Source organism: Stenella coeruleoalba (assembly GCF_951394435.1).
Source record: "Stenella coeruleoalba genome assembly, chromosome: 8".
Classification (NCBI taxonomy): domain Eukaryota; kingdom Metazoa; phylum Chordata; class Mammalia; order Artiodactyla; family Delphinidae; genus Stenella; species Stenella coeruleoalba.
In genome coordinates this window covers 10,883,780-10,911,747 of record NC_137154.1, presented here as the reverse complement: position 1 = coordinate 10,911,747, position 27,968 = coordinate 10,883,780, and the positions used below count along the sequence as shown (strand labels likewise).

At 40.9% G+C, this 27,968-nt stretch overlaps 1 protein-coding gene across 6 annotated transcripts in view; it reads right to left on the bottom strand.

Moving 5' to 3' along the window:
- The window catches only part of PATL1 (PAT1 homolog 1, processing body mRNA decay factor), a 37,820-nt gene extending 10,250 nt beyond the window's left edge, over positions 1–27,570 (bottom strand). For 2 of the 6 annotated variants that reach the window (XM_079930053.1, XM_079930057.1), the window contains exons 1-14: positions 26,760–27,570; positions 24,677–24,788; positions 16,279–16,496; positions 15,895–15,975; positions 15,104–15,298; positions 14,066–14,167; positions 13,548–13,637; positions 13,106–13,326; positions 11,629–11,718; positions 2,913–3,093; positions 2,280–2,403; positions 1,712–1,809; positions 1,208–1,267; positions 22–170 (exon numbers count right to left, since the gene is read on the bottom strand). In XM_079930053.1, the coding sequence (XP_079786179.1) occupies positions 22–170; positions 1,208–1,267; positions 1,712–1,809; positions 2,280–2,403; positions 2,913–3,093; positions 11,629–11,718; positions 13,106–13,326; positions 13,548–13,637; positions 14,066–14,167; positions 15,104–15,298; positions 15,895–15,975; positions 16,279–16,496; positions 24,677–24,788; positions 26,760–26,774 (1,736 nt within the window). In that variant the 5' untranslated portion in view covers positions 26,775–27,570. Of the gene's footprint in view, positions 1–21; positions 171–1,207; positions 1,268–1,711; positions 1,810–2,279; positions 2,404–2,912; positions 3,094–11,628; positions 11,719–13,105; positions 13,327–13,547; positions 13,638–14,065; positions 14,168–14,648; positions 14,713–15,103; positions 15,299–15,894; positions 15,976–16,278; positions 16,497–24,676; positions 24,789–25,768; positions 25,874–25,935; positions 26,560–26,759 lie in introns of those variants that run through there. The other 4 variants (XM_079930054.1, XM_079930056.1, XM_079930055.1 and 1 more) reach the window with 4 other exon arrangements.
- Between the last annotated feature and the right edge of the window lie 398 nt (positions 27,571–27,968).

The following is a 27,968-nucleotide window of genomic DNA, read 5'->3' as shown; positions in this document are numbered from 1 at the left end:
ACCAAAGTACACTACTCTTACCTCTCCTGTCCAGGCAATTTCCCCCTTAAGTTGTCATACATGCTACAAATTTTGTGCTTTCTTTCATCCATCAGGGCAGGTCGCTCTTCTTCCAGACTTAGGAGGTAACGCCTTTCATAATCCTCCACATCAAGGAGTAAACTATAGGTCTAAGTGAGAGACAAAGCAGGCCTCAGCAAGCTCAGAGTATTAGATAAACAACTTCACAGTTTAGGAATACCAGATAAAGACAAAAGAGTGAGAGCGCATTGTAATAAGATTGAGAGGGAAAAAGTGCTCTTTTAAACCCAGAAAAACATAGTGCAATAACTTAAAAAATTCTTTGAACATCATTCCCTGTACCTCCTTGACCTCTAATCCAGAAGGCAGACAGTGAAATGATTACACACTTTCCAAATTCTCCAGCAGCGGCAACAGCACTGTAAGATAAACAACGTGTACCACTGCTCCAAGTAATGCCTTATGTTAATAAAAACGGTCACAGCTAATTTTACTACTGGGTGCCAGGCATATTGCTCTAAACACTTTGCAAGTACTCATTTACTGAATACTAACTCACCACAGCCCAGTGAGAAACAGACTCTTATAGCTTTCATTTTTAAAGATAAAGAAACTGAGGACAGCATAGAAAGGTTAAATAACTTGCCTCAAGTCACAGCTCTGAGAAATGGAAAAGACATGACGTGTAGACTGTTCCCGGGGTCTGTGCTCCTAACCCTATGCTCTGTGCCTTGCAATATGTATTTATACTTTAACACAAACTGCTTATATATTACCTGATCGTCCTTAGAACGCAGGACAGTGCCCAGCACCCAGAGAATGTCCAATAAATATATGTGAGCTGACTGAATAGACCTGAATTAATTCATAGGCAGAACAGTGTAATTTTTATTCTCATTTTCTTAGGAAGATGACCTGCCCCAAAACATTCACAGTTGTTAACTGAACAAGCCTGGACAAAAAACCCAGGACTTCCAATTGCAGTGTTCTTTTCATGAGACCATAGGTGAGGTATGCCACATTCCTTTCTAGCGTGCCCTGCACACAATAGGCACTTTACACAAATATATCCATTAATTAAAATCATGGCACACTAACTGATTGTTTACTTTCCCACTGTTGAGTACACATACATTTAATAGTTCCTCATTTGAAACTAACTACAGTAACAAATTCTAAAACTTACCTTCTCAATTATGACAAGGGTTTTTCGTCTTTTGTCCCGAACCTGTTTTTCTTTTGTCTCCTAAAAAGAGACAAGACTCCTCAATGTGAACTCTTTACCCATGTTAAAAATAACTTACTGGCACATAGGTAATTCCATTTGTAACAATACTTTGAGAATACTGACTCTTTGAAAGTTAATACTCTAAAACAAAACTAATGTGGACAAAGGTCATAGAGTTGACTGAATCAACCCACACATAAACTGAACACACAGATAGGCAAGAGGTAGTTGCACAATGCAGTGGAAGATGAGGATATCATAGGAAAATCTTAAAACACAGAGAAAATCATAGTTTTCAAAACTGGAGTCAATAGCTGATGCTGCCTGCAGCCAGACTGACCTAGTTCAAAGGCTCCTGCCACCCCAGTCCCGCCTGGCTGCCTTAGGATTCCAATCCACTGACCCCCAAAGAAGTGGTGATGACCCGGACTTTTTTAAACACACAATTCTACAGACACTTACATCATCCTCACTCCGAGATGTCACAACAGCATCAATCATTTTTCGGGGATTATTCACACTAGAGACAGTAAGCTTTCCCAAAGAGCCCTCAAACTGCACTGCAGGGACAAAAAATTTCCAACAAATAAAAACTCAGAAATGCAGGCAGACAGCTTTCAAAGAAGATCTTTATATTCTCTATTCTTTACACAGAGCCTAACAATTTACTACAAAAATCTATGTATCATCTAAAGCAATCTCTTATCAACATCTATCCTTTCCCATTTTTTGGGTTGTAATAATAAATAAAACTCTGAAGTATTTCCCCCTTATCTATTTTATGGATACTAGAAATTATAACAGGTTTTAAAAAGTCATGGAATCTCAAGTAGAAAAGGATCTAAAAGGCCATCTGTCAAACCATTCACTCCATGCTTGAATAAGGCTGACCTGTGCATTTGTCAAGGACAATGATACTTTACACATCAGTTTCAAACATCTCTATCCAATCATCTTTACAGTTATTTTTATTCTATCCTATCAGCAGCACCACATCTCTCCATTATGGCTGTGGGGATAAGGACCTCACCTGGCTTATAGGCGTGCTCCAGTTTGGCCACCTGAGGGGTAATGAGCTTGGTGCGCTCCTTTTTTGGGCCATCACCTTGCACTTCTTCAGCAGCTGACAGTTTCTCCAGTTTTTCAAAATAATTCTACCACATGAGAAGATGATTTCAGTTGCAACAAGCACAGAATATGGTCTCTCTTTATCATGAAATAATTAACTTATACTAGTGGTAACAACACTACTTGTACTCTGTAAATATATTGATCTTTAATTTTTGTTAGATTGCTATGAATTTACTTTATAAAAAATCCCAGCCTTCAAAATAATCATCAATGGAAATATCTTTAAAGTTAGACTGCCAATATTCTTCATTGAAAGAACCAGATTATTGATGCCGAAAAGATTTGAAAATATTGGTCTGAGAGCCTCCGTAGGTAAGAAATAAAAGGCATATATGCAAACCTTTGAGTGAATAGTGGGACAGGTTCTTCAGCTTGAAAAGAGGACAGAATTTGCTTAGTCAATTCTTATCCACTTGAAGACTACCTCAAAAGAAAATTCTATCAATATTTAATTCTACCAATATTTAAATGAGTACCTTCACCAGGGTAAGGGACTAAACTATTATCCTCAAAACTAGCACACAGTACTTACCTGGTAATAAAAATCATCCAGGTAGGGATCAGTGCTTTGCAGCTGCACCATCTGGATTTTAGAGACCCAATCCTTTTCTCGCTGCAACATGAGATTGGCATATGGATCCTTTCGGAGATGATCCTGATGACTGCTCCGGTGACTTCCTCTATCTCCTGCACCATTGAGATTCCGATGCTGACTGAAAAAGAAATACATGCCACATTCACTCCAAGCGGATACATGAATTATGCCTTGTAACAGCACTGCAGTAAACCAGGCCAATTGAAAAAAAGGTTCCTCTTTGCTTCTGTTAAAAGAGGAGTGAAAAAGAATCGAATCTTAACAGAATTTGAAAGGAAAGAGCTGTGCAACACATAATTAAGGAGATAAAACTAAGATCCAAGTGCCTTACCATAAGCTAAGCACTTTCACCTATGGACTTTTGTATAAGCCCCACAATAACCCTATGAGGTAACAAGGTGGATTTATTTTCTCCACTTAAGACAGCAAGCCGAGGCCAAACGAGATCAAGTAGCTAGCCTAGAGCAGGATGCCAGGCAGCAGAGTGAGAGATTGTGAACACATGCCAATTTGACCCCAAGTCTATATACTTTTAAAAAAACTTGATGAAAATCATGACATACTTCAAACATATAGAAAAGCCCAGCAAATACTATTAAAAAAAAATCCATTGACTCACCATCTAGACTTAATGAAAAAAAAATTGTTTGGTCAAATTTGCTTCAGACTTTTAAAAAGTAATATTAAAGTAATACAGTGTGACATTTACAGTTGAAGGCCCACCTATACCCCGCAGATCACGGTTTCCACCTTCCCTTCCTTCCTATAGGAACCACTATCCTGACTTTGTTATGCAACCTCCATGAAATGTTTTTATACTTTTATTACTTGTACATCTACCTTTAAATATTATACAGTGTTATTCCATTTTACATAACTGGTACTAGGCATACAGTTCTGCTCCTTGTTTCTTATTCAACATTATGCCTTTCATATTTATCCAGGTTGATGATAACACACACAGGCATATACTGAAAAGCAGAGCTGCTAGGATGCAGCGTATCCACATTATCACTCTTCTTATTTATTGCCAAATTCTCCCTCAAAAGGCTGTGCATGCCACCCCTGCCAACGATGACAGTTGAGACCTTCACGGTCTGCCTGAGGATATGAAATGGTATCTAATTTGCATTCTTCTGATTACAAGTGAATCTGAAAAATCTTTTCACTTTTATGAGCCATGTAGGTTTCCTCTATTGAAAATTACATGTTTGTGTTTGATGCCTTTTGTTACACAGAAGTTTAATATATTTTTGAAATTTTATTAAAATACTTTTAAACTGCTTTATTAAGTGATAACTGATATACAAAGAACTGCACATATTTAATGTGTACAAACTGGTAAGTTTGGACATATGCAAACATTTGTGTTATCATCACCATAAACAAAGTAATGGACATATCCAACACCTACTCCTTGTGTCCCTTTCTTTCTCTTTTTTTGGTGGTGGTAAGAACACTTAACATGAGATCTACACTCTTAAATTCTGAAGTACATAATACCATAACGTTAACTGCAGGCACAAGAAGTTTCATATTTTAACAGTCTAATGTATTAATCTTTTCCTTTATGGTTTGTACTTTTTGTGTCTTAAGAGTCCATATTGGTTTTTTTCCCCCTGAAAAAAATATTCTGGAATTTTTTTGAAAGAAAAAATAAATTACACACAAAGAACCATAAAATGAAAGGTTGAAAAAACCCCTCAAAATTATGTTTAATTCTCTTATTTTATATGTAAGAATGGTGATAGAATATAAGCTCCATGAAGGCGAGGGTTTGATATGTCTTGTTCTTCTTTCAATCCCCAAAACTGACTACAGTGCCTGGTACACAGCTGAGGTCACATATATAAATATATATTTGAATGAGGATTAAACAGAGGCAAAGATAAAGAGTGACTGTTGGCTTTATGTAAGACACAAATGTAATGCTAGAGACTATATTCAAGATTATGTCTGAGCTGAGATGGTCAACAAAAGGTAGTTAAAAGTATGGTAAGAACTTGGTAAGCAGTGAATATAAAATGTTGATTCCGCACCCCCCAGATCTAAATTGTACTTCAGAATTATAGTAACTTGGAAATAAGTTGATAAGCTCTTGTCATTTAAAGCTTGTGCATTGGTATGCAGGCAGGTATTAAATCTAATAACATAATTTAAAGTTCAGGGCTCTGGTTTTTGGAAGGTGGAAATGGATGGAGGACACTCCCTCTTGTGAGAGCGCCGGAATCACAACTAACTGCTGAACAATCATCGACAGGAAGACACTGGAACTCACCAAAAAAGATACCCCGTGTCCAAAGACAAAGGAGAAGCTGCAGTGAGACGGTAGGAGGGGTGCAATCGCAATAAAATCAAATCCCACAACTGCTGGGTGGCTGACTCACAAACTGGAGAACACTTATACCACAGAAGTCCACCCACTGGAGTGAAGGTTCTGAGCCCCACGTCAGGCTTCCCAAACTGGGGGTCTGGCAACGGCAGGGGGAATTCCCAGACAATCAGACTTGGAAGGGTAGCGGGATTTGATTGCAGGACTTCAACAGGACTGGGGGAAATAGAGACTCCACTCTTGGAGGGCACACACAAAGTAGTGTGCGCATCAGAACCCAGGGGAAGGAGCAGTGATGCCACAGGAGACTGAACCAGACCTACCTGCTAGTGTTGGAGGGTCTCCTGCAGAGAGGCTGGGGGTGGCTGTGGCTCACCGTGGGGACAAGGACACTGGCAACAGAAGTTCTGGGAAGTACTCCTTGGCGTGAGCCCTCCCAGAGTCCACCATTAGTCCCACCAAAGAGTGGGTAGGCTCCAGTGCTGGGTCGCCTCAAGCCAAACAACCAACAGGGAGGGAACCCAGCCCCACCCATCAGCAGACAAGTGGATTAAAGTTTTACTGAGCTCTGCCCACCAGAGCAACAGCCAGCTCAACCCACCACCAGTCCCTCCCATCAGGAAGCTTGCACAAGCCTCTTAGATAGCCTCATCCACCAGAGGGCAGACAGCAGAAGCAAGAAGAACTACAATTCCGCAGCCTGTGGAAGGAAAACCATGTTCACAGAAAGATAGACAAAATGAAAAGGCAGAGGACGTGGTACCAGATGAAGGAACAAGATAAAACCCCAGAAAAACATCTAAATGAAGTGGAGATAGGCAACCTTCCAGAAAAAGAATTCAGAATAATGATAGTGAAGATGATCCAGGACCTCGGAAAAAGGATGGAGGCAAAGATTGAGAAGACGCAAGAAATGTTTAACGCAGACCTAGAAGCATTAAAGAACAAATACCTGGAAGAACTAAAGAACAAACAAACAGACATGAACAATACAATAACTGAAATGAAAAATACAACGGAAGGAATCAATAGCAGAATAACTGAGGCAGAAGAAAGGATAAGTGACCTGGAACCCAGAACGGTGGAATTCACTGCCGCAGAACAGAATAAAGAAAAAAGAATGAAAAGAAATGAAGACAGCCTAAGAGATCTCTAGGACAACATTAAATGCACCAACAATTGCATTAGGGGTCCCATAAGAAGAGAGAGAGAAAGGATCCGAGATGAAGAGATTATTTGAAGACATTATAGTAAAAAACGACCCTAGGGCTTCCCCGGTGGCGCAGTGGTTGAGAGTCCGCCTGCCGATGCAGGGGACACGGCTTCGTGCCCCGGTCCGGGAAGATCCCACATGCCACGGAGCGGCTGGGCCCGTGAGCTATGGCCGCTGAGCCTGCGCGTCTGGAGCCTGTTGCTCCACAACGGGAGAGGCCACAACAGTGAGAGGCCCGCGTACCGCAAACAAAACAAAACAAAACAAACAAACAAACAAAAAACACGTCCCTAACATGGGAAAGGAAACAGCCACCCAAGTCCAGGAAGCACAGAGTCCCAGGCAGGATAAACTCAAGGAGGAACATGCCAAGACACACAGTAATCAAACTGACAAAAATTAAAGAAAAATTATTGAAAGCAACAAGGGAAAAATGACAAATAACATACAAGGGAACTCCCATAAGGTTAACAGCTGATTTCTCAGCAGATACTCTACAAGCCAGAAGAGAGTGGCCGATATATTTCAAGTGATGAAAGAGAAGAACCTACAACCAAGATTACTCTACCCAGCAAGGATCTCATTCAGATTCAATGGAGAAATCAAAAGCTTTACAGACAAGGAAAAGCTAAAAGAATTCAACACCACCAAACCAGCTCTACAACAAACGCTAAAGGAATTTCTCTAAGTGGGAAACACAAGAGAAGAAAAGGACCTACAAAAACAAACCCAAAACAATTAAGAAAATGGTAACAGGAACATACATATCAATAATTACCTTAAACGTGAATGGATTACATGCTCCAACCAAAAGACACAGGCTCGTTGAACGGATACAAAAACAAGACCCATATATATGCTGTCTACAAGAGACCCACTTCAGACCTAGGGACACATACAGACTGAAAGTGAGGGGATGGAAAAAAGATATTCCATGCAAATGGAAATCAAAAGAAAGCTGGAGTAGCAATACTCCTGTCAGATAAAACAGACTTTAAAATAAAGAATGTTACAAAAGAGAAGGACACTACATACTGATCAAGGGATCAATCCAAGAAGAAGATGTATCAATTATAAATATATATGCACCCAACATAGGAGCACCTCAATACATAAGGCAAATGCTAACAGCTATAAAAGAGGAAATTGACAGTAACACAATAGTGGGGGACTTTAACACCTCAATTACACCAATGGACAGACCATCCAACAGAAAATTAATAAGGAAACACAAGCGTTAAATAACACAACAGACCAGATAGGTTTAATTGATATTTATAGGACAATCCAACCAAAAACGGCAGATTACACTTTCTTCTCAATGCACATGGAACAATATCCAGGATAGATCACATCTTGGGTCACAACTCAAGCCTCAGTTAATTTAAGAAAATTGAAATCATATCAAACATCTTTTCCAACCACAACCCTATGATATTAGAAATCAATTACAAGGAAAAAAACGTAAAAAACGCAAACTTATGGAGGCTAAACAATACATTACTAAATAACCAAGAGATCACTAAAGAAATCAAAGAGGAAATAAAAAAATACCTAGAGACAAATTACAGCGAAAACACGACAATCCAAAACCTATGGGATGCAGCAAAAGCAGTTCTAATAGGGAAGTTTATAGCAGTACAATAAGCCTACCTCAAGAAACAAGAAAAATCTCAAATAAACAATCTAACCTTACACCTAAAGGAACTAGAGAAAGAAGAACAAACAAAACCCAAAGTTAGCAGAAGGAAAGAAATCATAAAGATCACAGCAGAAATAAATGAAATAGAAACAAAGAATACAGTAGCAAAGATCAATAAAAACTAAAAGCTGGTTCTTTGAGAAGATAAACAAAATTGACAAACTTTTAGCCAGACTCATCAAGCAAAAGAGGGAGAGGGCTCAAATCAATAAAATCAGAAATGAAAAAGGAGAAATTACAGCAGACACTGCAGAAATATAAAGCATCATAAGAGACTACTACAAGCAACTCTATGGACAATCTGGAAGAAATGGACAAATCCTTAGAAAGGTATAATCTTCCAAGACTGAACGAGGAAGAAATAGAAAACATGAACAGACCAATCACAAGTAATGAAATTGAAACGGTGTTTAAAAATCTTGCAACAGGGCTTCCCTAGTGGCGCAGTGGTTGAGAGTCCGCCTGCCGATGCAGGGGACACGGGTTTGTGCCCCGGTCCGGGAAGATCCCACATGCCGCGGAGTGGCTGGGCCCGTGAGCCATGGCCACTGAGCCTGTGTGTCTGCAGCCTGTGCTCCACAACGGGAGAGGCCACAACAGTGAGAGGTGCGCGTACCACAAAAAAAAAAAAAAAAAAAAAATTCCAACAAACAAAAATCCAGGACCGGATGGCTTCACAGGTGAATTCTATCAAACATTTAGAGAATAGCTAATATGCATCCTTCTCAAACTCTTCAAAAAAACTGCAGAGGAAGGAACACTCCCAAACTCATTCTATGAGGCCACCATCACCCTGATACCGAAACCAAAGATACTAAAAAAAAAGAAAAGTACAGACCAATATCACTCATGAATATAGATGCAAAAATCCTCAACAAAATACTAGCAAACAGAATCCAACAACACATTAAAAGGATCATACACCATGACCAAGTGGGATTTATCCCAAGGATGCAGGATTCTTCAATGTACGCAAAACAATCAATGTGATACACCATATTAACAAATTGAAGAATAAAAACCATATGCTCATCTCAATAGATGCAGAAAAAGCGTTTGACAAAATTCAACACTCATTTATGATAAAAAGTCTCCAGAAAGTGGGCACAAAAGGAACCTACCCCAACATAATAAAAGCCATATATGACAAACCCACAGCAAACATCATTCTCAATGGTGAAAATCTGAAAGCATTTCCTCTAAGATCAGGAACAAGACAAGGATGTCCACTCTCGCCACTATTATTCATCACAGTATTGGAAGTCCTAGCCACAGCAATCAGGGAAGAAAAAGAAATAAAAGGAAATTGGAAAAGAAAAAGTAAAACCGTCCCGTCCCTGGTGCCAACTACATGATACTATATGTAGAAAATCCTAAAGACGCTACCAGAAAACTACTAGAACTAATCAATGAATTTGGTACGGTTGCAGGATACAAAATTAATGCACAGAAACCTCCTGCATTCCTACACACTAACAATGAAAGATCAGAAAGAGAAATTAAGGAAACAATCCCATTTACCATCCCACAAAAAGAATAAAATGCCTAGGAATAAACCTACCTAAGGAGGTAAAAGACCTGTACTCAGAAAACTGTAAGACACTGATGAAAGAAATCAAAGATGACACAAACAGATGGAGAGATATACCATGTTCTTGGATTGGAAGAAGCAATATCGTGAAAATGACTATACTACCCAAAGCAATCTACAGATTCAATGCAATCCCTATCAAATTACCAATGGCATTCTTTACAGAACTAGAACAAAAAATTTCACAATTTGTACGTAAACACAAAAGACCCCGAATAGCCAAATCAATCTTGAGAAAGAAAAACGGAGCTGGAGGAATCAGCCTCCCTGACTTCATACTACAAAGCTACAGTAATCAAGACAATATGGTACTGGCACAAAAACAGACACATAGATCTATGGAACAGGATAGAAATCCCAGAGATAAACCCACACACTAATCTATGACAATGGACAAAAGACAGTCCCTTCAATAAGTGGTGCTTGGAAAACTGGACAGCTACATGTAAAAGAATGAAATTAGAACACTCCCTAACACCATACACAAAAATAAACTCAAAATGGATTAGACACCTAAATGTAAGACTGGACACTATAAAACTCATAGAGGAAAATGTAGGAAGAACACTCTTTGACATGAATCACAGCAAGATCTTTTCTGATCCACCTCCTAATGGAAATAAAAACAAAAATACACAAATGGGACCTAATGAAACTTACAAGCTTTTGCAAAGCAAAGGAAACTACAAACAAGACGAAAAGACAACCCTCAGAATGGGAGAAAATATTTGCAAACAAATCAATGGACAAAGGATTAATCTCCAAAATATATAAACAGCTCATGCAGCTCAATATTAAAAAAACAACCCAATCTAAAAATGGGCAGAAGACCTAAATAGACATTTCTCCAAAGAAGACATACAGATGGCCAAGAAGCACGTGAAAAGCTGCTCAACATCACTAATTATTAGGGAAATGCAAATCAAATCTACAATGAGGTATCACCTCACACCAGTTAGAAAGAGCATCATCAGAAAATCTACAAACAACAAATGCTGGAGAGGGTGTGGAGAAAAGGGAACCCATTTGCACTGTTGGTGGGAATGTAAATTGATACAGCCACTATGGAGAACAGTGTGGAGGTTCCTTAAAAAACTAAAAATAGAATTACCATATGACCCAGCAATCCCACTACTGGGCATATACCCAGAGAAAACCATAATTCAAAAAGACACATGCACCCCAGTGTCCACTGCAGCACTATTTACAGTAGCCAGGTCATGGAAGCAACCTAAATGCCCATCGACAGACGAGTGGCTAAAGAAGATGTGGTACATATATACAATGGAATATTACTCAGCCGTAAAAAGGAACGAAATTGGGTCATTTGTAGAGATGTGGATGGATCTGGAGACTGTCATACAGAGTGAAGTAAGTCAGAAAGAGAAAAACAAGTATCGTATGTTAATGCGTATATGTGGAACCTAGAAAAATGGTACAGGTGAACCGGTTTGCAGGGCAGAAACAGACACACAGATGTAGAGAACAAACATATGGACAAGGACACCAAGGGGGGAAAGTGGCGGGGAAGGGTGGTGGTGGCGGGATGAATTGGGAGATTGGGATTGACATGTATACACTAATATGTATAAAATAGATACCTAATAAGAACCTGCTGTATAAAACATAAGTAAAATTCAAAAATTCAAAAAAAAAGAATTTGTGCAGTGGAAACATAAAATAACAGCATATATGATCTGACTTAACCAGTTAAAATAAGTGCAATACTGATTACATTTACTTAAAAAGTAAACTACATCAGTCAAAAATGACAGCTAAATTAAGAAACCACAAAGGAGTAGGATAAGTACTTACTTCCTATTCTGTTGCTGTCTCTGATGCAAGAGTCGACGGTGCTGTGGATGAAGGTGGGTTGTGTCTGGTCTAAACATTGGGGCCTGTGATCTAAACAAAAAGGGAAAAGATGTGCAATTCTGTCATCCTGATGACTTGAAGTTTTTAACAATGTGGTCAGTACAGGATAACTTCATACAGGTTCATCCAAGGGAATGCTAAAGTCTATTCTAAGATCTTTCAGAAGGAAGACGCCACTGTATTTTTATGTCTTCCACAAAAGCCAATTCTCAACTCCTAAGAGGACAATCATAAAATTAGAATGAATCAGCAGTAAAGCAGTTTAACTTTTTCTTTTCGCTCCTGTTAAAGAGAAGTCTCTAATAGATTTAATGTACTTAGTTTCAAGTATTTGGGAATGACATTGAAACATATATGTATGATAGTTAATTTTATATGTCAGCTTGGCTAAGCTGGCCAGTTGTTTGGACAATCACTCAACTAGATGTTGCTGTGAAGGCATTTTGTAGATGCGACTAACATTTGCAATTAGTTGACCTTAAGAAAAAAAGAGATGACCCTCGATAATGTGGTTGGGGCTTGCCCAATCAGTTGAAAGGAAAACATGTTTCCCAGGGAAGGAATTTTGCCTCAAGACTAGAACACGGAAGTCCTGACTGAATTTCCAGCCTGCCCACCTGCCCTACAAATTCAGACTCAAGGTTGCAACCTCAGCTCCTACCAAAATGTCCAGCCTGCTGGCCTGCCCTATGCATTCTGGACTTGCCAGCCCCACAATCATGCAAGCCAATTCCTTTCAGTAAATTTCTTCTTTACTTATTTATCTATATCCTACTGCTTCTGCTGCTCTGGAGAATCCTAACTGATACAATACGATATGTAATAAAACACAATTTCACTGAAGCAGGAACTTAAACCCCTCTTGTTATAAAATCACAGTGGAAGCAAGCAACTAGCTAGCACTGAGATTAGCTGACAACTCAACATCTGTATCTCTGTTCCCTTTTTTTTCCTTTTTGGCTGAGCCGTGCAGCTTGCAGGATCTCAGTTCCCCAACCAGGCATTGAACCCAGGTCATGGCACTGAAAGCACCGAAATCCTAACCATTGGACCACCAGGGAACTTCCTCTCTGTTCCTTAGTATATGGTAATTCTTGTTAAATGACAAACAGTTCGTGCATACGTAAGTATGTGTGTGTTTGTAAAATAAGTGAGACACAAGAAACTTCAGGAGAAATAAAAAAGGTGATTAGTAATGTGCAAATGTACACAGGAAGCATGTGACTGGAGGGAAATGTGATTCATAAGAAAGCCTGGAGACGGTCAAACATTTCTGTGCTTGGCAACTTGAGGATCAAATAACATCTCAAAATATATCACTTGCAAATATCAACAGACTTCTATGTTACAGCACTAAACGTCAATGATCAGGAGGCTTAGATGACAATGGATAAACGGAGGCATCTGTTTTGTGTACCTTAGGTTTTGCAGGTGAGGCCCTGGGCCAGGAGGGTGCTGCTGAGGAGGAGGCGGTGTAGCAGGGGCTGGAGCACTAAAGAAGGCACGGAAGCCTGGTGCCGGGGGAAGCATCTGCCCAACTCGCCCTTGCAGCAACTTGGGATTCATGGCAGCAAGTGGACTACCAACAAATCCAGGGACCCGTGCAAACTGGCTGGGAGACATCCGTCCAGGCTGTAGCTACAAGAGGCACAAGATCTTAGATTCAGTTGATCAGCAAGTCCCTTTACTTTTATCCACAGAAAAGTGAATACTGCTTCCATCAGTAACTTTGTTTGAGAAAGTAAAGGAAAAAATAAGAGGTGGCAGTGACTGATTAACAGCAAAAAAGGGGGTTATCAGCTAGTGAACCTTTGGAAAGTGAGAAAGCTCTTTAAGGGCTGAGCTAACCCTAGGCTTACCTGTGCTCCTCCAAGAAGCTGTGCTCTCTGGAGGGGGCTGAGAACAGGAGGAACACTAGGAGGGAAAGGGTGACCCAGTAGGGAAGAGTTCTAAAAAAAAAAAAAAATTATATTTATACCATGAAAACAGGTAAATAACATGGGAACTCAATAGAAATACAGAATTAACTTAGATAGAAAAACTCTCAAATTGTAGAGCTGAGCTGTCCACTGAAGGAATATGAAAGAGTAATGTTAGAAGTTAGAAAGCACAATGATCATGTAACGTGAAAGAGAAAGAAGTAGAATGAGGGACTATAATAGCAAGAAACCGGATCATGTCAAGTTTAGATTTTTAAGATAAGAAAAGAGTCGAGGTAAGAAATAGCTGAACATGATGAACTATGTCTTCTGACCCGGGGACTATAAGATCCAGAAATTCAAGTATGGATATTATAAAAAACATGTAAGATTTAGGAGATGTCTATATACCAGGCAGTGATCAGAAAATATTTTCATTAGATTGTAAAGTGACATACCGGGACACTGCAGAGCTGGTTTGGAGACATCCTCTCACCGTAAGGAGCAGGATAGCGTGGTGGCATTGGGGGTCGAACATGGACAGGCTTCGGACACAGAACCTATCAGGACAAACATATATACAACTACACTCAGTGAAGTCAGTTTTTCCTCTACCTATTCTTCCTCCCCTCGAGTACCGGCAGAGACACAGAACTCAATGCAAAGCCCTACTTCTAAGCAAATTGCTATGGCTTTGGTCCACATACAGAACCTTTGGTCACTTCCTCTCACAAATATCAAGCAATGTGCCACTTTTAACTGAGGAAGATTTAGCTAATTCTCCAGTTATCCCCACCCTTCCATGCTATCTGAGGGAGGTACCAGCAGATATTCTGACTTGCAAATTCTCTCCAAGAGGATATATTTTGGTAGCAGTGAGGGAGATGGAATGATAAGAAAGCTGGAGGATTAACTAAGTCCTATTCTGAAGTCCCTATGATATGGCCGCCATGCTCAGCTCTTTCGTGTACGTTGTGACTCCACCATTTCATAGGATATTGAGCCTAACTAGGCCATACCAATACCACCCTCCCCCCATACCTTCCAAATTGGCCTTCCTTTTCAGCTGCTGGTTTCAGGTGGAGGAAAGTCTATGGAACAGGACTGCACAGGCTCTAGGGAAAGCAGGGATATCTTAAAGGTAAAAAGGGATGTGGACAATGCTGTGTGTTCCCACTCCCCCCAGCTTTCAGTTACCTCTCTGCCAATGTTTTGGGCAGCCAGAAAAACACTTTAAAAAGGACATTTACACTAAATGTGGTTCACTACCCTTTTTCTCCCCCAATTAAAAGGCAGCAGCAACAGTAGTAGCACCAGCAATGGGCATTGGGGAATGTGTCTCTTATTTGTACTAACTTTTCCTCTAATTGGCTACTTTTCTTTCTAATCTAATGCCTACCCCAAACTTCCACCCTCCTCCCAGCATCACCAATTTCCCAAATAATTTTGCCCAGATTCCCAATATCCTGGGCTGAGTGCCTGTTAATGAGAGGTACCTGTTGGTTGAAGCTGGGTACAGCCATCTGCTTAGGTGGGGTGCCTATGGGGACAGCTCTAACAGGAGGACTCCCAATGATAGGCGAAGTTGACCGCCTCGGTAATGCACGCTCAGAAACGTCCCGATCATCTTCTGGGCCCTGTGGGGGCCTCTGAGGCAAGGCATATTCTAACACAGACACTGTAGGCATTTCCTAATTGAGGAAGTAGTGTTAAAAAAATTAGCTACCTTGAAATGTTTCAATAACCTTTACAGATGCCAGATATCTTGAGAAATTATTTAAAAAATTTTCATTTAGTTTTACTTCACATCCAGTAAAAATGTTACCCTCTTTAGCATATAGCATTAAATTTTGATAAATGCAGAGAGTCCTGGATCTAACACCAAAATCAAGACACATAAGTTTTATTACTCCCCAAACTTCCTTTGTATTGTTCCTTTGTAGTCAACCTCTCCTACCGCCCCCAACCACTGGCAAACACTGATCTGTTCTCTGTCCCTATAGTTTTGCCTAAAAATGACTTTAAGTAATTCAAATCATAAGCTGTCAAATTTTGAGTCCCAATGGCTCCTTTCAACCACTTCAAAGAAAGCACAGTCAAGTGAGCATTACCACAGAGTCTGGGAGAGGGCACAGTCAACAGGTCCAGCTATGGGTGCTGGCGACATAAGCTACGTTAAGACCGGCAGAGGATATACATCCATACATTGTTCCAGTAAGGAAAGGACAACAACAGGACCCAGCTTTGGGGTATTAGGATTTTTATACAACGAGAAAACGTTTAATACCTGAGCAAGCAGTGGTCCTCGGATTCGCCTCAGAACTTCAGATCCATCCCAGATGCTGGAATTGAGACTTCCTGGTCGGGGCTAACAAAAAAGGAAAACACACACACAAAGTCTAGAAGAGGGCGGGCTCGCTGGGCAACTTACCAGCTTTCGGTGAGCAAAGCTCCCAAAGCGCCTCAACTGCTTGAGAACAGAAACTACAGTGTTCTAGAATCTACCTTATTTCCCGACTTCATCTCTAGAATTGCTATCATCAGGAATTATACTACCAAATTTCTATAGCACATGTAATTCTCTCAGTATAGTAGGTGGAATAAAATAGCCAAGCCCAATACTTTGCTTTAATTATCAGTCTGCTATAGCTCTCAAATCACAGTAACTTACTTGCAACACTGGCCTGGTCTGTACTGCCCTCATGATAGCTGGATCTTCTAGTTCATTTTCAATCACCATCTTACTGAGCCTTTCTGCCAGATTCTCCTCATGATCACCCAACAAGTCCATCTCATCCCTTTCTCCATTGCCTGTTTGTTCATTAACCGCCACGGGTAGCTTTTCTTCCAATTCAGCCAGGCGCTCATGTGCTTCCTGCCAATCATCATCTATAAGGAAATCATAAAAAAGAAAGAGAGTTCATATTGGAATAAAAAAGTTTTATAAAATTCTTCTGTTATCCATCTAGAGTCATGAAATAAGGTTTAAACTAAGGGGCACATTTAAAGTGGGCTTTGCACTATTGAGAACAACTAACATCCTACCAGGAATAAACTCAGACTTTTGGAGTAATAGCTTAATACATTAGCAACGATGTGCAAACTATATTCTGAAACCAATTTCTAAGTTGGTGATATAGTACAACCTGTTGGTTTGAGGTTCTGTGATATTTCAGGCAAAAACTCGCGCTAGCGTACAACTTTCTCTTAGGTAAGTGTCATCTTCTTTACAAGCTTTTAAATCCATTCGTGTCATTCAATTAGTATTTTTTGAGCATCTATTATGTGACAGACATTGTTTTAGGTGCATGGGGTACATTGGTGTACAAAACAGACAAGGATCCCTGCCCTCCTGTGGCTTTTTAAGCAGGGAAGAGACAGATAATAGATAATGAATGTAACGAATAAGTAAATTAGATACTATATGAGAAGATGATATGCTACAGGAATACGGTGGAAGAGAAGCAAATTGAAAACTTTAACTAGGATGGTCAGAGGTATGTCTCATTGAGAAGGTGACATTTGAGCAAAATATCAAGAGTAAGTTAGCCATGTGGATATCTAGGAGAAGAGTGTCTCAGGCAGAGGGACAGTCAGTAAAAAGGCCTTAAGATGAGAGACTGACGATTTTGAGAAGCAGCAAGGACTGTGCTTGGATTGGAATGAACAGGGGTGAAGAGGAGAAGAAAAATGAGGTCAAAGTGGGAGAGCTCCTACAGGGCCTTTAGAGCCACTCTGAAGTGGGGGCCGCTGGAGGTTTGGATGTGGCTTGACTTTTTGAAAGAATCACTCTGGCTGCTGTGTTGAAAACAGATTTGCAGAGAAGGGGGCAACACTATTGGAAGCACGGAGGCCTGTTAGGAGGCTACTACAAGTATGCCACAGGAAAGGTGAGGGTGACTTGGACCAGCGTCGGTCCTCTTCTGCTTTAACTGTCTATTTCTACATACTACTATATAATCTGTAGCACTGGCACTAGGTTATTTTGTTGTTTTTTGTTTTTTATGCTGACACAGCATTGTTTTGGGGTCCAGCTATAGCACAGATGAAAATCTTCAGAACCTTCTATCGGCTTCTCTAGAACCAGACCTTACTTCCGTCACTTCTCTCATTCCAGTTCTCCTCGACCTCATCGCTCATCATGCCCTTCTGACTCCATCATAAAAGCTGTACTACTTTGCTCCTTTCAGCATTCAAATTCAGATACCTTTCCCTCCTCACTGAAGCTTTCCCTAAATAATCTTTTCATTTTAATTCTACCTTCACCTCATCTGAACATGCACTACTTTCTAACCCACCAAAACCCCATGTATTCTTTTGTAAATGTTATATATTTTTATTCTTATTTTAGTTTTGTTTTGTATGTCCTGCAAAATTCAAAACAGAGAGATAACAGGTAATTACTAACATAAAAACACAGAATTCTGAAAAAGTGTCCTTAATGACAATCCTCCCCATATTTTTCTATATACCTCATTTAAAGAAAGGAGAAGGAAGAAGTGGGAGCACCACGACAAGAAAAAAAGAAAAAAAAAAGTGCCTGGTATATACTAAGGGTGTAATTAATGGTAGCCACTTAAAAAAAGATTTAGACTTTCTGAAGGGCTCATATGCAACTTGTTAAAAAAATTTAAACATTACACAAATATGTAACTTAGAAAGTGAAAGTTCCCCATAATTCTTCAGGTATGTTAAATTTTTTAAAGTGGGAACACATAACTACTGATAATATCATCTCATTCTTTTTCATACCTATATAAGATTCTACTCTACTAATAAAGTAATTTAACTTATCCCTTACTGATGGAAATTTGGATTATTTGCAATTTTTAATTTATTTATTGAAGTATAGTTGATGTACAACATTACATTAGTTTCAGATGTATAACAAATTTAAGTAGCCTAAGTCCCTTTCAGGGTCAGATTATAAACATTTAAAATTGCTACTTTTATTATATAACAATGTATCATATAACACTAGTGATCCAAAACAAAAACAAGGTAAGGGATTTCCCTAGCGGTCCAGTGGTTAAGACTCCATGCTCCCAATGCAGGGGGCACGGGTTCAGTCCCTGGTCAAGGAACTAAGATCCCGCATGCCGCGGCCAAAAAACAAAAAAAAACGAGGTAAGTGGGACTCCCAAATTTATAATTTGTATGATCAGAACCACCGTCTAGTCTTTGAGCACTGTGGTAGATGTGAATGTACTACTTGTGGTAAAGGGAAAAATCTACTTTAGATGAAAATTACAGCACTAATTTAAATTATCAGCTATTTAAAAAATATGCTTAAAGAACAGTGTAATTAAAAATCAATTGTGATATTAATATTTGTATCATCTTTGCTAAGGAAGAGTAAGCTAAGCATGTTTTGAAGGACTAACTGCTTTTTGCAATTTTACTGACTCAACAATGCCGGGGGGAAAAAAAAAGGGAGTCTATAATCCTGAATTAAGGGATTTTTTTAAACATTTATTTCCCAAATTTAAGAAACTGATTTGTTAAGATTGATTCTAATGCAAAAGAGTTCTAATTTGCATTGATTTCATTCACTTCTCATAATCCTATTTACTAACTTTACTAGGTCCCACCAAAGATGATAATCTATTTGTCCTTAATAATTAATTTAAAAAATGCTGGTTAAGTAGCCATCTTCTGTGAGAAAGGCTCTGTTGCGAATTGTTACTTTTTCAAACATGTAAGCAAAGAAACCTATGCCACAGAACACCATCATGTTCATTTTAGATATTTCTTGCTCTTGCGAAAAATCATCTGAAACAGTAATGTCAGAGATCACACGTCCTTAGTATAAAAGGATACCTCACCCTGTATCTTTTTCAAATGACCTAAAAACATACTTAGATATGCCAATGCTTGACCTCAACCCACACTGGTCAAAATGATAAAGGGTAGGGGAAAAAAATAACAGAGAAATGAAGGGAAAGAGACAACTGTTTTCCTTGAACTAATTAACCTATACCCTGAGGTGGGTTACTGAATTCCTGGCTGCTTTTTATTTATTTATTTATTTATTTATTTATTTATTTATTTATTTATTTATTTATGCTGTGTTGGGTCTTTGTTTCTGTGCGAGGGCTTTCTCTGGTTGCGGCGAGCGGGAGCCACTCTTCATCGCGGTGCATGGGCCTTACTATTGCGGCCTCTCTTGCCACGGAGCACAGGCTCCAGACGCGCAGGCTCAGTAGCTGTGGCTCACGGGCTCAGTTGCTCCGCGGCATGTGGGATCTTCCCATACCAGGGCTCGAACCCGTGTGCCCTGCATTGGCAGGCAGATTCTCAACCACTACGCCACCAGGGAAGCCCCCTGGCTGCTTTTATAAATGTATGCTTGCTGTGGTAATTCCCCTCAAGTCTGTCTCAGAGATATTTGTTTCTGAATAAAAACAAAATGAACAGGAAGTAGAGGTGATTTAATTTTAGAGCAATCTCAGTCCCTAAAGATTTTAGCAGCTATCAATAAAAAGGAAGTAGAAAGAATGGGGAGCCCTTCCATGTGGAGGCAGGAGATTCCCAAAGATCCCTCAGAGACTGTTAAAACATAACTGGTAGCTTACATTGACTGTATTTAGAGTTACTTAACATCTCTGGCATTTTCCTTCTTCATTTGTTAACATGAGGATAATAATAGTACCTACCTTGCAAGGCTGCTACGAGGATTAACAATATACATGAAACACTCAGAAAGGTCCCTAGCACATAATAAGCACCTTGTAAGTGTAAGCTTTTATTTTTAGAGAACAAGTTGAGATTACTGTGGCCCATTTACTGCTCAAAGATGATGCAAACATTTTTCCATGCAGAAGACAGTGACTAGTTTCTTAAGGAAAGGTGACATCAGAGCATCTGTAGCCAGTGACTTAAAATAACTACTGTACTAACAGGTATTACTCAAGATACTCCTTGAGTTAAAAACCAACAAACCAAAATGTATGTCATAGGTCTGACATTTTATCTCCTGGTTTAAATTCTCTACACCAGCTGTATATCCGCCTTTAGAAGTATATTAAACAAGTCGCAGGTTGACTTAGAAAGCAATTTTCTTTTTATAAACCCGTATAGTATTTATATCAAGATGAGGAACTAAGGTTTTAACTTCACAATTCAAGTATATTATACTCTCAATGGAAAGGGCTCACACTGGGAAATCTTTTCTCCATTATAAACTTTGTTGACCAAGAAGTCCTTAATCATCCTTGTGCCTCAGGGTACAAAATGGGCTAACCATATGCTACTTCACTGCCTTTACTTTTTTTTTTTTTTTGCGCGCCCTACGAGGGCCTCTCACTGTTGTGGCCTCTCCCGCTGTGGAGCACAGGCTCCGGATGCGCAGGCTCAGCGGCCATGGCTCATGGGCCCAGCCGCTCCATGGCATGTGGGATCTTCCCGGACCGGGGCACGAACCCGTGTCCCCTGCATCGGCAGGCGGACTCTCAACCACTGCGCCACCAGGGAAGCCCAACTGCCTTTACTTTTTATCACCTATTCTTTTACTGTGTAACCCTAGGGGCTGTTTCATTTTCCATCACATAAAATGCAGTTCTGCACACTCTAAAATTCTTTTAAGGCAATACTTTCCTCATCTTGTGAGAAACATAGGAACTCAGAAAAAAAGACTGTCTAGCACTCTGGAAGTCAATGAGAAGGCCAAACTATTCCTCTTCTGTCCAGGTTAAAAACTGAGGACATTTACTATGCTGGCTAACCTCAACATACTTCATTTTAATAACTTTCATTTTAACACAGATGAATTTGCGAAAAAATGGTAACATTCAGTACAATATTTTAAGAGAAAAAGAGCTCCAGAAACAAGCACACACTGTTTATAGCTTCTATTGTATTCTATTGAATTCTATTGAAACTTTTACTAAAGTTTCAAATATAATTTGCACTTCACATCAGTTCCCTGCTTTCGTCATTCTATTCTATGTCCCTTTCCCTGTGATCTCCATGGATAGAGAACAGCATCTGAGATCATGTCATCCTCTTGGACAATCTCATCCCCTAAACTATGGCTGTAATCCAAAAGGTCTTCGGTTCCCTTCTGTAATAAGCCTAGCTTCTACCTTAAATGCTTCTCTTGCTGCTTCCAAAAGCAGCAGTTTTAGCTCTTCAAGGAATTCTGTAAACCCTGATTGAAAACAGTATACTCTTTCATTTTTGCCGGTTCATTCAACTCAGTCTAAGCTTAAATAAACTTAAGCTGTTTAGATCAGTGCAAAACCAGTAACCAGTACAAGTATTTTATTTTATTTTTGGCTGCATTGGGTCTTTGTTGCTGCACGTGGGCTTCCTCTAGTTGCGGCGAGCAGGGGTTACTCTTTGTTGCAGCGTGCGGGCTTCTCACTGTGGTGGCTTCTCTTGCTGTGGAGCACGGGCTCTAGGCGGGCGAGCTTCAGTAGTTGTGGCGTGCAGGCTCAGTAGTTGTGGCGCACGGCCTTAGCTGCTCAACAGCATGTGGGATCTTCCCCGACCAGGGATTGATCCCATGTCCCCTGCATTGGCAGGTGGATTCTTAACCCCTGCGCCACCAGGGAAGTCCTAATACAACATTTTTAAGACCTCTCATTTGTTTTTGATATTGAACATTTTAGGGTTACCCACTACTGATAAATTTCCTCTTCTTATTACTTAACTTGAATATTTGAAATCCCACATATTCACAGATCCCAACATAAATGTGGTCATTGCTGCTTTTCAACACCAACAGTCAAAGCAAAGAGAGTTCCGTGGACTCTTACCTATTCATCTTTTTTTTTTCCCCAAATGTGTTCATCAAATCTTATTGAAACGGAATGGACAAAATTAAAGCTACAAGATAATATTTTAAAACAATTACAGAAATTATTTTAAAACAATACTAAAACAAAACCCCACAATACTGACAGAATTGTGGTTAAAATGTTACCTCTATACAATGTTTTGGGTTTTTTTTTTAACATCTTTATTGGAGTATAATTGCTTTACAATGATATGTTAGTTTCTGCTGTATAACAAAGTGAATCAGCTATACATAAACATATATCCCCATATCTCCTCCCTCTTGCGTGTCTCTCCCACCCTCCCTATCCCAGCCCTCTAGGTGGATACAAAGCACCAAGCTGATCTCCCTGTGCTATGTGGCTGCTTCCCACTAGCCATCGGTTTTACATTTGGTAGTGTATATATGTCCATGCCACTCTCTCACTTCATCCCAACTTCCCCTTCCCCGTGTCAAGTCCATTCTCTACGTCTGCGTTTTCATTCCTGTCCTGCCCCTAGGTGCTTTAGAACCATTATTTTTTTAGATTCCATATATATGTGTTAGCATATGGTATTTGTTTTTTGTTTTTCTCTTTCTGACTTACTTCACTCTGTATGAGTCTCTAGGTCCATCCACCTCACTACAAATAACTCAATTTCATTTCTTTTTATGGCTGAGTAATATTCCATTGTATATCTGCACCACATCTTCTTTATCCATTCATCTGTCGATGGACACTTAGGTTGCCTCCATGTCCTGGCTATTGTAAATAGTGCTGCAATGAACATTGTGGTACTGCTTCTTTTTGAATTATGGTTTTCTCAGAGTATATGCCCAGTAGTGGGATTGCTGGGTCATATGGTAGTTCTATTTTTAGATTTTTAAGGAACCCCCATACTGCTCTCCATAGTGGCTATATCAATTTACATTCCCACCAGCAGTACAAGAGGGTTCTCTTTTCTCCACACCCTCTCCAGCATTTATTTGTAGATTTTTTGATGATGGCCATTCTGACCAGTGTGAGGTGATACCTTATTGTGGTTTTGATTTGTATTTCTCTAATGATTCGTGATGTTGAGCATCCTTTCATGTGTTTCTTGGCAATCTGTATGTCTTCCTTGGAGAAATGTCTATTTGGTCTTCTGCCCATGTTTGGATTGGGTTGTTTGTTTTTTTGCTATTGAGCTGCGTGACCTGCTTATATATTTTGGAGATTAATCCTTTGTCAGTTGCTTCACTTGCAAATATTTTCTCCCATTCTGAGGGTTGTCTTTTCGTCTTGTTTATGGTTTCCTTTGCTGTGGAAAACTTTTAAGTTTCATTAGGTCCCATTTGTTTATTTTTACTTTCATTTCTCTAGTAGATGGGTCAAAAAGGATCTTGCTGTGATGTATGTCATAGAGCGTTCTGCCTATGTTTCCTCTAAGGGTTTTATAGTTTCCGGCCTTACCTATTCTTTTTTTTTTTTTTTGGCTGCACGGGGTATGCGGGATCTTAGTTCCCCGACCAGGGACGAACCTGGGCCCTTGGCAGTGAGAGCAAAGAGTCCTAACCACTGGACCACCAGGGACTTCCCTTACCTATTCATCTTTCCGAAGTACAGTTTAATTTTAACTTATTAGTATACTAATATTCCAGGATCTCTAACTCTCAAACTTTATTATGTAAGCCTGCTCCCTAAACCTTTCATCTCAGTAATTATAACTGTGGCCTCTAGTTTAGTTTGGCTCTTTAATTTTTTAACCACTTCCAACACCAGGAATATTTATCTATACCCAAGGATGAGAAAATTTCACCTGTGCACAACATTTTTCTAACTTATGAAGACTTTCTATCACCAAAATTCTTGGAATAAAAAACTTTATTTATTGAATATACTATAGGGCAATAGCAGGGTCATGCAATATATTATTGATCAACTGAATTTTAAAACATATACATCTGAATCTTCTCCTAGTCCACTAGTTTTCCTTAAGTTCCATGTTCCACAAATAAAAATTTCCTTCTTCTAGGATTATTTAAACCTTTGTAAAATGTCCACTTCTCTAATCATTTGAATTCCTTATAGTGTCAACTTAGAGCCATAGATCATAAAGCTGGAAGGGACAGGGCTTAGAAAACACTTGGTTTTATAAGTGAGGCAAAAAGAAGCCCAGAGGAGGAGGGTAGATGCTTGGATTGAAGAACAGAACAGTTTGCCAACTTTGTGAATGAGGTTACGCCTACTTAGACAAAAGTACTTATAAAAGAGAGCATTTGAAAACAGCAAGAGACCAAGATGACATTATAAAAGAAAGACATCACTTACCAACTGCACCTGACCCAAATGTATCATCATTGAATTGATCAATCTCTTCATCTTCCTCACCCAGGCCCTGAAATGCATCTTCATCTTCATCCAGAGGACAATCCTCCAAAGACTAAAAAAAGAGAAAAAGGAGATCAGCTATTCATGAAGTTCACAACCTCGCTCTAAAAAAATGTTTTTATCTTCCCGATCAACACAATAGCTTCATTATGACTTTTGGTGCACATGGCATTTTTTCTATCCCCCAATTTCCCTGACACTGGAAGACTTCAGTACCTTTTCCTTCAGCTTCTCGTTCCTATTCCTTATTTAACCTCTTCCCCCAAACTTCCATTTCTCTATTTATCAAGAATATAACAACAGCATTTCCTCATGCAACCAAGAAATGAGGCCTGCCAACTTCCTTTCCATCACTGGTTACAATAATAATGACAAGTGAAAATGAACACTTTATTATTTTGCTCGAGTTCTACCTATATTTTTCAACGAAATTCTCATCTTCCCCATATTCATGTCACCTTTTCAACTATTTTATTATTCCCTTTTAAAGCTTTCTCTTCATTTTCCTTTTCCCCTTCTGTTTTCCTACAGATCCAAACTCTGGTGATACAGGAGAAAGCTAAGTGTTCAATCACAATTAAGTGAACTCTTGAAAAGCTGTGATGCGACAGGTTTAAGTTGTGTCTCTACTCTTACAAGTGATACCAACTTGGGCAAGTCACATCCTTTCTGATTAATTCATTCAATACCCCCTGAGCATCTATTTTGTCTCAGGCTGTGTTAGCCTGTAAGCCACAATCTCTTAAGTGGTAATGCAGGGACAATACCACCTACCTCAGAAAGTTGTTGTGAGGATCAAATGAGGCAAAGATTTAGGCAAACATTGGGTATTGTTAAACAACGCTAGATATCACCAGTTTAACCACTTAGGTGTGTTCTATCTTAAACGTACCCTCCCACCCCCATTTCAGTTTTCAACTGATTTATTTTCCAAGTTTTCTTTTCTTTTGGGAACTTTGCCTACTGCATCTCATCATCTCTCTCCATGTTTACATAAAGGCAGTTTGATCTTGAACCATTCCTATCAAATACCAAGTATATGTGTCCCCAGTTTTCAAAGACTCAGGATCGGAATTCCACACGCTCTCTGCAGTCACATTTCGGATACACCCTGACTGGCTACCTCTTAGCCAGGATGTTCCCAAATGAAAGGTTAGGTCAAACGGCCAACCTACCCATCTTAAGTCTCCCAAACTTACACAAAGCAAGCATGCAACTGCCTCCCCATCACAGGCAACTTCCAGAAGCACTCCCAAATCACAAAGATCTACTTAACCAAATCACTGCTTTTTACACTGGAAAGACTCTTAGGGGTCATCTAAACCAACCCTTTGGTTCTACAAATCCAGAAACCCTGTCCAATGATTAAGAGTCGCTAAAGGTCATACAGCGAACCAGTGACACTGTCAGGACTCTCGACTGTTGCTACATACCCGGACCGTCACCAAACCCACGTCCCCCTCCACTCGCCCAGAAGGAACTTCTGCTGGACACGCCCCTTCCCAACTCGGAGTCCTCTTTAGTAAACGGTCTTTGGCCCTAGTCAAAGGGCGAGTCCAGGCCCCCGGGACCTGACGGTCGCCGGTTTGTAAGGGGGTGTGTATAAGTAATTGGAGGGGAGATGGTTCCGGGTCCAGGGCGGGAAACGCGTCTCTGGGCTTTCTCGGGTGAAGCTTCCTCAAGAGCCACTGAGGGTGGGTGCAACGCTCTCTACTCCTCACTCCTCCGGGGGTGGGGGGTGGTCTGGTTAAGGCACGTAAGGGGCCCTCCCCACCCCAAAACATAGGTCAGCTCTCCTCAGTGGCAACTGATAGGACAGTCCCGCCCCCCGAAGCCAGCTCACAGCCCTCGGATTAAACCCGCGACCCCAGACCCAACGCACTCCGTTCGGTCCCGCGGGTCCCGCCGCCCCCCCCTCCCCTCCCCCCAGGAGCGCTGGACAGACGCGCGGAGGGTGACGGAGAAAGAGGGGCGCGTGCGGGAGGGAGGGAGGGAGGGGTCACTTCCGGTCGAAACAACTCACCTCGTAGCGGAACATTCTTGGGGGGGGGGAGGGAGCGGGGAGGGGAATAGGGGAGGGAGGGAAGAAGCGCTGACTCTGCGGGCTCCTCCGCGCGCGGGTCCTCCACCGGCTCGCGACCCCTGGCCGCCGCCGTACGCCGGAGCGTGCGTGGGAACGTGCGCAGGCGCGCCTCGGGGAGGGCGGCCGCCCCGTTCGGCGCCCGGCGGCGGCGGCTGCGCGGGGACAGATTTGGCGTCCCGCTTCCTAGTTTCAGCGGCGGGAAGGAGGTCCCATGGCGAGACACTGCGCACGCGCCGCCCGTCGGGGGCTTCCTCGCGATCTGGACTTGTAGCTCCGCCTCTGGCTTCTGTGTGTCCGCCCGGCGCTCAGTTTCGAGTCACGAGTTTTCCGTCACCGACGGGGCGGAGAAAAGCCTTGTGATTGTCACAGGGTAAGGCTTTGAAGAGTCCCAGGATTAGCCTGGACTGGGAGAAATGGAGATTCCTAGACTGTTTTGCCAGCGTCCAACACGGTCTTCGCGGGTTTTGCTTGGCACTCCTCACGACATACGATAATGCGCCGAGTGGAGGGGAAAAAATAAAAGTTCAGGTCATTGAAATGGGCAGAATTCGTCGCCACTTTCAGCGGCACGTCACCCGCTGAGTCGACAGCGGGTCAGGGCTGTGATTTGTGTGTCTCAAAGTGATGAGGGCGATTAAAAAAAAAAAAGCCGAATGCCTGTTCCGGGAGGTTCCACAAGGGAGGTATTTTTAGGTCCCAGGCGCTCCAGGCAGGTGAAGTGGGAGAGCCAAGAAGGGCAGCACAGCCGTGGGCAGCAAGGTCATCGAGGCTGAGTGCGCCGCTGGGTGACACCACCTGCTTAGAGGATCAAGCCCAGACAAACGTTTGTCCTGGGTGTAAGCCTCGGCAGCCTGCCTCCAGAAGTCTGTTTGGGGGGTTTACCTCCGCTAGCACCTTGCATGCCCTTTCGGCCCTGGAGAACTCTTTCTTTCCCCATAAGGACTAAACTTGGACCACAAAGAATTAATTCGAAGAATTGAGGAGTGAATTTCGCAACTCCTTTCTCGCGGTGTCTTAAAATGCAGGCTCGCCTAGGAGTGGCATAAATTCCTTACATGTTAGTATGACCAGATTGATTAATCAGAGTCTGAGTAGTGGAAACTTTGGATTTGGAACTAGAAGTTATGGGTGGGAATCAGTACTTTGTCG